Genomic DNA, 12,834 nt, shown 5'->3' with positions numbered 1-12,834 from the left:
TTTGAAAGGTATTCAGTAAATATTTTTATCATATATCTTACATTTAAAACTTGTTTTTGTTAAGAATATACATGATTTGGTCTTCAGTTTAACTAAAATAAATAAAATTCTGTGTTTAAGATTATATCCAATAACGTGCATGTTGTTTTGCCAAGAAATAGATCCAGAGAGACTTGCAGGAAAATTGCTTGAAAAAACTACAACGTTGCAAAGTCTCTAAGAATATAATAAAATGATTCAAAAACATTAACCACATAATATCTGGAAGCAAAAGCTTCCCAATTAAAATCATCAAAAACATCAAAACAAGGTAGACAATGCTCCAGCAGTCCTTTTCCAGACTTATGTCAAGGCCACCACATCTGGTTTGAGATGGGGACAAGCCATTTTTTCAAAACTAGATTTGAATGCAGTAGCACCTTAAAGATTTGCAGGGTATGAGCCTTCAAGAGTCTCTAAAGTGCTATTAGACTTGAATCTAGCTCTTCCACTGCAGATCATCATGGCTATCCTATTGAAACTATTTCTTTTCCCAATCTGGCTTGTTGGTTCTGTGTTTTGCTGCTTAATTTTATCCCTGTTTTTCAGTTATTATCTACTTGCAAAAGGTGAGATGCCATTTTCTTTCAAGCCTGCCCAGGGCCTCTGTTTGGCTTTTCACTGCCAAAGCACACAAAACAGATGACATCACTAAGCCCTAATATTTTCTTTCCTATGTTATTTATAGCTAATTCAGAATCCATTTAGCTATACATGGTTATGATTATGCATCCCAACACATCTTAGGATAAACTTACTTATGAAGAAATTCATCTGTTATTTAGTTCACTCATACAGTTTTGAAGGTCTTCTGGCAACTCTTCACATTTACCCTTCAGCTTTACAATACGTGCTTTCTTTCTGCATTTACCTTCTTAGTGTCCCAGCAAATTTCTCTTAGGATGACTTTTCTGTCAAGCTCTCCTATTGTATCGCAGAATGTTTGTATTAAATCAACTTACATCACTTATAATTTCACTGGAAGCCTTTGCTGACTGGAAAGGAATAGCATCCAATTTCAGTTTATAACCACCATCTCGTATCTTGCTCCAGGATTCCTTGTAGCGAGTCTGTTTGGAAATAATAAGCACGACCAACATGGATTTATTGACATTTCAGCTTTCTCTCCCTATAATATGCACAAAATTACACCTAGAAATACATTCTCATTCCCTTGTGTCTAGTTATTGCTGATGCTGCTTAAGGCTAAGCTGTAAAGCTTCTTAGAGTGATGTAGTCCCAAATGATGCTGTATAAACCTTTGTTTATATATTTATTTACTTCACTGATACCCCCCAAGTTCTTTCCAATGGAGACCCAAAGCAGCTTATATCATTCTTCCCTCCTCTGCTTTATTTTTTTATCACAGCAACCCTTCAAGGTAGGTTCTGCTGAGAGGGTTTGACTGGCCAAGGTCACTGTAATGGACTAAAGCAGTTAGCCTGGGTGAGCAGGGAACAGCTCACTCTGATTGGCTGAGCCACATCCATGGATATGGAAAGTATCGATTGGAAGGAGGCTAGCAGTGGGGGAAATCACCTCACAGTTTAGTTCTGAAGGAGTTCAGTTGTGGATATCGACTGAGAAGGAACTGAGAACAGTCTGTCGGCCCAGTTCCTTGTGACAGAACTGATTTTGAGTTTCTGCCTGAGAGATGATGAACATATATGAACATATGAAGCTGCCTTCTACTGAATCAGACCCTCGGTCCATTAAAGTCAGTATTGTCTACTCAGACTGGCAACGGCTCTCCAGAGTCTGAAGCTGAGGTTTTCCACGCCTATTTGCCTGGACCCTTTTTAGTTGGAGATGCCGGGGATTGAACCTGGGACCTTCTGCTTACCAAGCAAATGCTCTACCACTGAGCTACTGTCCCTCCCCAATGAAGAAGATGATGATGATATTGGATTTATATCCCACCCAATACTCTGAATCTCAAAGACTCAGAGCGGTCACAATCTCCTTTACCTTCCCTCCCCACAACAGACACCCTGTGAGGTGGGTGGGGCTGAGAGAGCTTTTACAACAGCTGCCCTTTCAAGGACAACTCCTATGAAAGCTATGGCTGACCCAAGGCCATTCCAGCAGGTGCAAGTGGAGGAGTGGGGAATCAAACCCAGTTTTCCCAGATAAGAGTCCATGCACTTAACCACTACACCAAACTGGAGTTTTAATTTGGAAGAATTTTAATTTGGAGCTTTAATTTGGAAGAAGGGGCAAAACCAGGCTCTTTCTGTGAGGAAACTCTCTGAGTGGTGACACCCAGGGCTTTTTTTGTAGAAAAAGCCCAGCAAGAACTCATTTGCATATTAGGCCACACCACACCTGCTCACACCAAGTCAGCTGGAACTGCGTTCCTGTTCAAAAAAAGCCCTGGTGGCACCACTGTGTCACTGAAGCAGAGGAAAACTGAAGGCTGAGGAGACCTGTCAGTGCTTCAGGGCAGAACACACAAACACACTGGGAGAGAGACTAGGTTCTTGTGTGTGAAGAAATCCAAGGAGACAGACAGGGACACTAACTGTGTAGGGCTAAGAACACATGGGGTTGACGGGCTTGTGTGATAGCAATCAAGGGTGTGAGTCCTGAGGTACTACTCTAATGTCTGCAGTGTACCTGTATGCTAGCGAGAGTGTATGTGTGAGGATAATTCTGACACAAGTCAGACAGTCCTCTGTGTGAAAAACAAAGAGTGTGTGATCCTTTTTTATGTTTTAGAAAGCCTGAGCATAGGTTTTATAATCTTTCTCTGATAAAGAGTATTTCTGGAGTTAGGAAAAACACTGCCTACCTGCTTGTTTTATACAATATCAAGCTGCCAGTGGTTTTTTATATTACTGCAACCTGCTAACATTGCTGGTGATTAGAGATCATTTGTTTAGTTGAACTTCTGCCTGCCAACTGATTTGTTAATAACCAACCAATAACCATTATTTCACTCCCTTCCTTGCCTTCTATAAATCAATAAACATACTATCTTGGTTTTGAATTTAAAAACATTTAGTGCCTAGTTATTTTCTGACAGGATTTTATTCTGTGTGCCTGATGTACTGTGTGAAAGTGACAGAAAAATTCACAGTGGCCACTTTCTCCAAGCTGATCCTGACCATCCCTCACAGTCATCCAACAAGCTTTCCTGGCAGAGTGGGGATTCAAACCTGGGTCTCTCAGATCCCAGTTGGGCAGTCTAACCACTATATCACACTGTCTACATTGTCCTTTTTGGGGGGAGAGGGGTGCAATGGGTTGCATCTAAAGCTTCTGTGAACAGGGTAACTTCATGGGAGTGATTTTTGCTGCCTTCCCTTGCAACCAAAACCTACAGCACACTTAAAAAACAAAATACTAATTTTGATGAAGCCTCCTGAAATTTTTTTCCATTTGGAATAGGGAACCTCAGAAAGAAAGCAGAAATTTCCATCACCATACCACCATGTGCAAACTCTGCAAGATCAAGTACTGCTTACTCCAGATAGATCCAAGTGGGCAGCCTGCTTACTCCAGAGTGTGTGTCTGGGGGGTGGGGGAGGGAATCATCAGCTGATTCTTGTGGGTCAGTGTTTGCTTTTTAAGGGCACAAGAGTATCTGGATGAAGAGGAAGCCTTATCTCCAGCAAGTTTGCCTAATGATAATAGACAGAGTGCAATTCACACATTTCCACTATTCAATCATAAAAAACCCTATAAAATTGAATGAAGAAATGTGGTAACCAATGTCATTAGTTGCTGCATTCATAGGAAAAGGTGCTTACATTGTATCCTACAATCTTCTCTTGTAGGGCATGAAGACCAGCAACATAACTTTTAACCCCATAACTGAAAATAAAGGAGAGTACAGAAGCACACAAGAGCATCATCGTTCTTAGTGGTTCAGATATTAAGCATATCAATAAGATCAGCACCAAGATAAATGCTGATAAAAATCTAACCTCATTTGTAGCTCTTTTAAGTATGTTCTTGAAGGTAATAATGTCTATGTAAAATCTATATACCAGACAAGTCTTACCTCACTGATATTTAAACTGTTCTGTTTAGCTTGAAGGACCTCAGGCAGCTCTGCTGTTTGGGTGTAATGATGTTTTATGTTCTCTCCATGCTCCTTGTATAATCTCTGAAAAGTACAAATGGATTTTGTACAAAATCCTTGCTATAAATTAGTTCATTAAGATCCAAAATCCTTGCTATAAATTGGTCAGTCAGTCAATCAGTCACTCAGTCAATATCTTTATTGGCATAAATATAAATTGGTCCATTAAGATCCAGAACAGTGTTATATTAAAAAAGAAAATAGCATTAATACATAAGCAGTATTAAGATGCAAGCACAGAAATGTTAACCTGAGTGTCTGATACATGACAGAGACAAAGCAGAAATCAAGTGCACCTTTAAGACCAACCAATTTTTATTCAGAACGTAAGCTTTCGTGCGCTCTCTTAAGCACACTTCATCAGACGAGGGGATCAGGTATTGTGAGCTGAAATACAAACAGTCTGGCAAACTAACTGGTCACAATGTTACATAGAACAGTGCGGCTAGGCCATTTGGTCTGGATAGCCATAAAAGGTAATAAAATTCTCTGCCAAATGATGTTTTTGCAAATCTAGGTGAATGACAAAAGGACATGTATATCCAACTTGTAGTCCACTTGTAATCAACTTATCAACATCAATCTATACATATTAAATGTAATGTAATGTAATGTAAAATTTTATTTATATCCCGCCCTCCCCCGCCGAAGCAGGCTCAGGGCGGCTAACAGCATTTCAAGTAAACAATACAGTAATAAAAACATTAAATTCACATTAAAATTCACATTAAAATCAGTCAATAATCAATAATTAATTAAAACATTCCTAAATCAACACTGGCGGTAAACGTTATTAATCTGGCGGTAAACATTAATTCAGTTATTGGTGAACGCCTGTTTGAAGAGGGCGGTCTTGCAGGCCCTGCAGAACTGGTCTAAGTTCCGCAGGGCCCGCACCTCCTCTGGGAGTTGGTTCCAGAGTTGTGGGGCCGCAACGGAAAAGGCCCGAGTGCGGGTGCTTTGAAGTTTAACTTCTTTTGGCCCAGGGATATTCAGTCTGCTTTTCCCCACTGACCTCAGTGCTCTCTGGGGCTCATATGGGGAGAGACGGTCCCTCAGGTAGGTCGGTCCTTGGCCATATAGGGCTTTAAAGGTTATGACCAGCACTTTGTACTGGATCCGGTATAAGATTGGCAGCCAGTGCAGTCCGCGCAGCCCCGGCCGTATATGCTCCCATCTTGGGAGACCAAGTAACAGCCTGGCCGCCGCGTTCTGCACTAGCTGCAGCTCCCGGGTCCGGTACAGAGGCAGCCCCATGTAGAGAGCGTTACAGTAGTCCAGTCTTGAGGTGACCGTCGCGTGGATCACCATTGCTAGGTCCTGACGCTCTAGGAAAGGGGCCAGCTGCCTCGCCCGCCTCAGGTGGAAGAAGGCTGATTTGGCAGTGGCTGTTATCTGGGCCTCCATTGATAATGAAGGCTCCAGTAAGACGCCCAGGCTCTTTACCCGCTGCGCCGTCTTCAGCGGCGCCTCGTCAAAGGCCGGGAGAGATATTTCCTTCCCCAGAGTGCCACGACCCACATGGAGAACCTCTGTCTTCGCTGGATTTAACTTCAGCCCACTCAGTCTAAGCCACGTTGCAACAGCCCGCAAAGCCCGGTCCAGGTTCCCCAGGGCGGAGGCGGGCCGGCCGTCCATTAGTAGATAGAGCTGGGTGTCATCTGCGTATTGATGGCAACCCAGCCCAAATCTCCAAGCAATCTGGGCGAGGGGGCGCATATAGATGTTGAATAACATCGGGGAGAGAACTGCTCCCTGGGGCACCCCACAGTCTAGTGTGCGCCTCTGGGATCGCTCACCCCCAATCGCCACCCTCTGTCCCCGACCCATGAGGAAGGAGGAAAGCCATTGTAAGGCTAGCCCCTCAACCCCTATGTCGGCGAGGCGGTGGATCAGCAACCGATGGTCGACTGTATCAAACGCAGCCAACAGATCTAATAACATCAGTATTGCCGCACCGCCTCAATCCAGTTGTCGCTGGAGGTCGTCCACCAAGGCGACCAGGACCGTCTCCGCCCCGTGGCCCGGTCGGAAGCCAGACTGGCACGGGTCTAAGACAGAAGCGTCATCTAGAAATCTCTGTAGCTGTAACGCCACTGCCCTCTCGATAATTTTACCTAAAAATGGTAAATTGGACACCGGTCGGTAGTTTGCCAATTCGGCCGGGTCTGCTGTAGGTTTTTTCAAGAGGGGGCGGACCAAGGCCTCTTTCAGAGGCGTTGGAAAATGCCCCTCTAGGAGGGATCTATTTATGATGTCCCGTAGAGGACATCTAAGCTCCCTCTGGCAGGATTTAATCAGCCAAGAGGGGCAAGGGTCCAAATCACATGTTGTTGGGCGAACAGCAGAGAGAATTCCATCAACTTCCTCCAGGCTGAGTGGGTCGAAGTGGTCCAGTACTAAATCTGAAGACAGGCGCGGAGCCTCAGTTTCACTTACTGTGTCTAATGTGATAGGCAGGTCTTGGCGGAGCGATGAGATTTTATCTGCAAAATATTTCGCAAATGCCTCACAGCCTATTTCTAATTCCCTAATATTTGGTTTGCCTTGTGGCAATGTTATAAGATCTCCAATTACTCTAAACAATTGTGCTGGGCGCGATTTTGCAGATGCAATCTTGGCTGCGAAGTATTCTTTCTTTGCAGCCTTGACTGCCATCTCATAAGACCTCATAAGCGTTCTATAGGATGTTCTCATTGCTTCGTCCCGAGTATGCCTCCACCGTCTCTCTAGTCGTCTGAGCCCTTGTTTCAGCTGGCGTAAGTCCAAGGTATACCATGGTGCCAGCCTCTTGCGAGGGCGCAGAGGGCACCGAGGTGCAATTTCATCGATAGCCCTGGATAGCTGGCCCTGCCAGACTTCCACCAGGTCATTGAGAGAATTGCCAGTGGGCCAGGGATCCCTCAGGGCTGTTTGGAACCGTTCCGGGTCCATCAAGCCCCGGGGGCGAGCCAAAATAGGCTCTCCGCCCATACAGGGTTGGGGCAACGTCTCCATACGGGCCTTAAGGGCTAGGTGGTCCGACCATGGAACCACTTCAGCCGCGATATCGTTCACCAAAATCCCGGATGCAAAGATCAGGTCTAATGTGTGCCCGGCCTGATGCGTGGGAGTTGTGACAAATTGAGAGAGCCCCAGTGTCGCCATGGAAGACACTAGGTCCATCGCCTGAGTGGAGGCCGTGTCATCGGCATGGACATTGAAGTCACCCAGGACCATAAGCCCCGGGAACTCCAATGCCCAGCCCGCCACTGCCTCCAATAGTGATGGTAAGGCGCTGGCTGGTGCGTTGGGCGTACGGTACACCAGCCAGATCGCCAACCCCTCTCCAACATCCCACGTCAGGCCGGCACATTCAATGCCATCGATCCTTGGAGCCGGGAGAGCCCGAAAGGTGTAATCCTCCCATATGAACAACGCTACCCCTCCCCCCCGCCTGTTATTCCGTGACTGGTGAAAGACCGAGTAGCCTGGGGGGGTCATCTGGGAGAGAGCTACTGTCTCTCCGTCCCGCACCCAGGTCTCGGTCACGCAAGCCAGGTCCACATCACCTGGAGGCAGGCAGGTAGAATTAAACATCATTCTAGTCTGCCATTAGAAAACAAGAATACATAAAATGAAAATGAGTATATGTAATGTGATAAATAGCCAATATCCCTTATTTGAGTATGTCAATATAAAAAATTATTCTGATACACTATTATAAAAGAGAAATACATTGGAATACTGTGGATGTATAGCTATACTCACTGAGAGTGGGTTTAGCATATGTAATGAGATAAAAACCCAATGTCTCTGTTCAGTCCTGGAGAGGTGTTTGTTCCAAATTTCATAATAATTTGTAATTCAGCAATTTCTCTCTCCATTCTGTTCTTGAAGTTCCTTTGCAGTAGAACAGCTACCTTGAGGTCACCCATTAAATGCTTTGGAAGGTTAAAGTGTTCTCCCACAGATTTCTGTAATTCCTAATGTCAGATCTGTGTCTTTTTATCCTTTGGTGTAGGGTTTGTCCTGCTTACCCTATGTAGAGAACTGAAGGGCATTGTTGGCATTTAATGGCATATATAATGTTGGAAAATGAACAAGTGAATAAGCCTGAGATCGTGTAGTAAATGCTGTTAGTGATTGTATTGTCTTGTCTGGGTGTATGTGGCAGCAAAGTTGGCACTTGGGTTTATTGCAAGCTTTGGTACCGGTGTCCATGCTCAGATGAGATGCTGTATTGTTGTGGGTGAGGAGTTGCTTGAGTCTGTGTGCAAGAAAAGGTTTACCCCCCAGTACTTTTGAAAGAGAGTTGTCACTGTCCAATGGAGGTTGTAAGTTGTTGATGATATGTTGAACTGTTCTAAGTTGAGAGTTGTGGGTGACCACAAGTGGTGTTCTGTTATTATCTCTTTTGGGTCTGTCTAGTAACAGGTTTTCTCTGGGTATCATTCTGACTTTGTTAATCTGTGTCCTGACTTCATCAGGTGGGTACTTAAGTTCTAAAAAGGTTTGTTGTAGATCCCTCAGGTGAGAATCTCTGTCAGCAGGATTGGAGCAAATGCGGCTGTAGTGTAGAGCCTGGCTGTATACAATGGATCGTTTGGTATGTTTGGGATGGTAGCTGGAGGCAGGCAGGTATGTTTGTCGGTCAGTATAATAACAAAAGAGATAATAACAGAACACCACTTGTGGTCACCCACAACTCTCAACTTAAAACAGTTCAACGTATCATCAACAACTTACAACCTCCATTGAACAGTGACAACTCTCTTTCAAAAGTACTGGGGGGTAAACCTTTTCTTGCACACAGACAGCCACGTAATCTCAAACACACCCACAACACTACAGCATCTCATCTGAGCATAGACACTGATATCAAAGCTTGCAATAAACCCAAGTGCCAACTTTGCTGCCACATACATCCAGACAAGACAACACAATCACTAACAGCATTAACTCAAGCTCATTCACTTGTTCATCTTCCAGCATTATATATGCCATTAAATGCTAACAATGCCCTTCAGTTCTCTACATAGGGTAAGCAGGACAAACCCTACGCCAAAGGATAAATGGACACAAATCTGACATTAGGAATTACAGAACTGAGAAATCTGTGGGAGAACATTTTAACCTTCCAAAGCATTCAATGGGTGTCCTCAAGGTAGCTGTTTTACTGCAAAGGAACTTCAAGAACAGAACGGAGAGAGAAATTGCTGAATTACAAATTATTATGAAACTTGGAACAAACACCTCTCCAGGACTGAACAGGGACATTGGTTTTTTATCTCATTACATATGCCAAACCCACTCTCAGTGAGTATAACTATACATCCACAGTATTCCAATGTATTTCTCTTTTATAATAGTGTATCAGAATAATGTTTTATATTAACATACTCAAATAAGGGATATTGGCTATTTATCTCATTACATATGCTCAACCCATTTTCATTTTATGTATTCTTGTTTTCTAATGGCAGACTAGAATGATGTTTAATATGTATAGATTGATGTTGATAAGCTGATTGGGTGGACTACAAATTGGATATACATGTCCTTTTGTCATTCACCTAGATTTGCAAAAAACACCATTTGGCAGAGAATTTTATTACCCTTTATGGCTATCCAGACCAAATGGCCTAGCCACACTGTTTTATGTGACCATGTGACCAGTTAGTTTGCCAGACTGCTTGTATTTCAGCTCACAATACCTGATCCCCTCGTCTGATGAAGAGTGATTAAGAGAGAGCACGAAGGCTTACGTTCTGAATAGAATTTGGTTGGTCTTAAAGGTGTCACTTGATTCCTGCTTTGTTCTACTGCTTCAGCCCAACACAGCTGCCCACTTGCATCTATGACAAAGACAATGAATTCACAAAAGATTATTTTCTGCACATCTCATTATTTATATCAAAATGCACCTTGAACATCTGGGCAGTTTAACACAAATTAAAAGTATGGTTTAATCTGAGCACAGATCAAGAATTCAAAACTTTTAAACTGCTATCTGTTTAGTCTTATCTCAGAATTAGTTTACAAATGGAAAGACAGCACTAAGGGTGCATTCACACTACACTAAATAATGTGTTTTGCAACTGGATTTTTACTGTGTAAGAACAGCAAAAATCCAGTTGCAAAACGCATTATTTAGTTTAGTGCAAACACGCCCTAAGACTGTCTGATACACAACCCCCCTTTTCTTCATAATTGTCCTCAACCTTGTGAATGTCTGTGATCACACCAAAATAATCCTGGAGTACATATGGGACAGTAGAGATACTTGTGTCACAAGTGGCATAAGCAATTTTGGAGATGTCTGCATAGAGAGAATTTGGTGGTGCATGTGTGAATCCAACCCTGAAACCTAAGAATAACAGTTTCTAAAATATCAGGTAGCAGTTATTAAATATCAGGTTTAAACCAAGTATCTCCAAGAAGCCCACTTATGAAAAAGAATGGTATTCTGCTAACCAATTTACAAATTATAAATATGGTATTTAATATACAAAGCACTGGGTTAAAAATCATTTATTCTAGACGTATGGGATTCCCATTAGGTTCAAAGAAAGCAGACTTCCATTCTAACTAAAAGTGGCCTTTGTGTGATTCACCTGAACAGAACACAAGTCTTTGGGTTCCTGGGAATGTTATCTGCAACAGGGAGTGAAAGCCAGTGCTTCAATCAGGTCGTTCAAAGAGGATACCACTCTTATAATCATAATGTATATACATTATAACTTACATCCACAGCCTGGTTATAACTAATTCTAGCCTGGATCATCTCAGGAGTGTCTTTAATACTGGTAAACTTCAAAGCGTATGGATGCTGACGGTACTTCTTCTGTTGAGCAGAAAAAGATCAAAGCTGTGAATTTTGTGCTGCTCTTTCATGCTATTTGAAAGAAAAAATCATAGGTTGCTTGAGATTAGAGTGAATTTGTGAACATAATTATTATTCCCCTTTCCTCAGCTTTATCTCTTAGGTACTTTCAGATTAATATTTGTTTCCCTCTAACAATAACCTTTACCGATTAATAGGGAAAAAGTCCATCAAAATACAAGAAAATATTTCAGGATGATTTTATGGCTGCTAAAATACCTAAAGCTCCATGACTGGAAAGTCTTTTCCAAACAGCCTCAAATACAAAAGAACATTTTTCACTAACAGATCCTTGAAGAAAATAAAGTACTCAACTAGGAGGTAATTACATAAATGTCTGTATTTGATGCTTGATTTTCTAAAAAAATGTTTTCTTTTAACATCTGAACACGGCAGGGTGTGCAATGACCATTAAGAAATTTCAGATAGAATTTGTGTGTAGTTTCCAGGAACAGCCAGAGATTTTTTAAAAAAGATTATGACATATATAACCTTTAAGAAGATAGACCATATTAATGCAAAACAAAACTTGTTTCTGTTATCTCAGAACCTCTTTGCCTGATGATAAGGATATGGTGCAAACATAACATTGCATAATCCATATTGTAATCAGAATACAACCAACAGGATGTTTTGTTATTCTATTCCATTTCTGTTGAAAAGTAAATACACGTGCTAGTTTTGTGTATCAGACATACACATACATGCACACATGCACACATACAAATATGTTCCTATTAACTATGGCTGTAATAATTTCTATCAGTGATTCTTAATATAATGTGGGCGCTTGTGCAATCACCTGCAACAAAGCAACCACAAAAGAAATAGAAGAATTATACAGAGAAAGACTTGCATTTCCCAGGAGCAAAATAGTATATTTCAAGTGATAGGAAAATGTAATAACCTTGTTTGGTTTTTTTAAATGCTCACTATGAGAAGGCACATATGCCACGTTTACACAAGAAACTAAAGCTGGAGATAGACGAAAAAGGATAGAAACATTGTCACCTGAGGTATGATAGAGGTATGATAGTGAGGTACAATGTGCACACAAGAGCAATGTTCCTGCTTCCTTCCATTCTTCAAAAGAAGCTTTCACCAGTGAGCCTCAATATTGCTTTTGGTTTGAGAGGGAAGATGGGAGGGAAAGCTTATGCAAAAGTAGGTTTTTAGTCCATAAATACACCTTTTTTTGGCTCTCTCTTGATCTGATTCATGAAAAAGTGGACTAGCGGGTAGCAATTGAGCATTGTTTGATTGTCATTATTATTCATAATATCATTTGTCACCTACTTTGTTTTTGCAAAGGCTATAAGGACTCCTACTGTTTTGTGTTTGGTATCTGGCTTCCCTCTAATTACTAGTCCTATTCCTGGTTTTGAGAGCTTTCATGTGGGATGCCTTTTTCTTTCCCCTTTGAGTAGAAATTATTTTAATTTTATATAGACATTTTACACGCATTATGCAGCAAGTTTTGTAACGTGCTGTCATGAAATCTCACCTCACTAATGAGTTCTCCTGCCTTCTTAGCCTGCTTCACATTTAATGACCCAGTGGCGATCCATCCAGCTCCTTTCATCCAGTTCAAATCTGCTCTGTATCGGTTCTAACAAAAGAAAAAGAAAATGCCCCATTGTTGCTGCTCACACATTAAAAGTGCCACCTAAAGAATTCACACATCAGAACACCAGCTGAGCCAAATTAGTGCCTGCTTTTGTTTCATCCATTTCTTTGCAATTGTGGGCCTCAAAGGGGGAGGGTTTTTTTTAAAAAAACAAAACAAAACAACAGCAATATTGCTAGTTATAAACCTTTTTGCTTAAGAAATATCCTTAAAAAG

The 12,834-nt window shown here is 41.9% G+C and overlaps 1 protein-coding gene across 2 annotated transcripts in view; it reads right to left on the bottom strand.

Moving 5' to 3' along the window:
- Nucleotides 1-12,834, bottom strand: part of NRAP (nebulin related anchoring protein) — an 84,019-nt gene that overhangs the window by 30,800 nt on the left and 40,385 nt on the right. For both annotated transcript variants that reach the window (XM_060241610.1, XM_060241611.1), the window contains exons 25-28: nucleotides 12,496-12,600; nucleotides 10,854-10,952; nucleotides 4,046-4,150; nucleotides 1,002-1,109 (exon numbers count right to left, since the gene is read on the bottom strand). In XM_060241610.1, the coding sequence (XP_060097593.1) occupies nucleotides 1,002-1,109; nucleotides 4,046-4,150; nucleotides 10,854-10,952; nucleotides 12,496-12,600 (417 nt within the window). The remainder of the gene's footprint in view (nucleotides 1-1,001; nucleotides 1,110-4,045; nucleotides 4,151-10,853; nucleotides 10,953-12,495; nucleotides 12,601-12,834) is intronic.

The sequence above is a fragment of the Heteronotia binoei genome, chromosome 6 (assembly GCF_032191835.1).
Source record: "Heteronotia binoei isolate CCM8104 ecotype False Entrance Well chromosome 6, APGP_CSIRO_Hbin_v1, whole genome shotgun sequence".
Lineage (NCBI taxonomy): Eukaryota > Metazoa > Chordata > Lepidosauria > Squamata > Gekkonidae > Heteronotia > Heteronotia binoei.
Note: the sequence above shows the minus strand (reverse complement) of the source record. Positions and strands in the feature narration are given on the sequence as shown.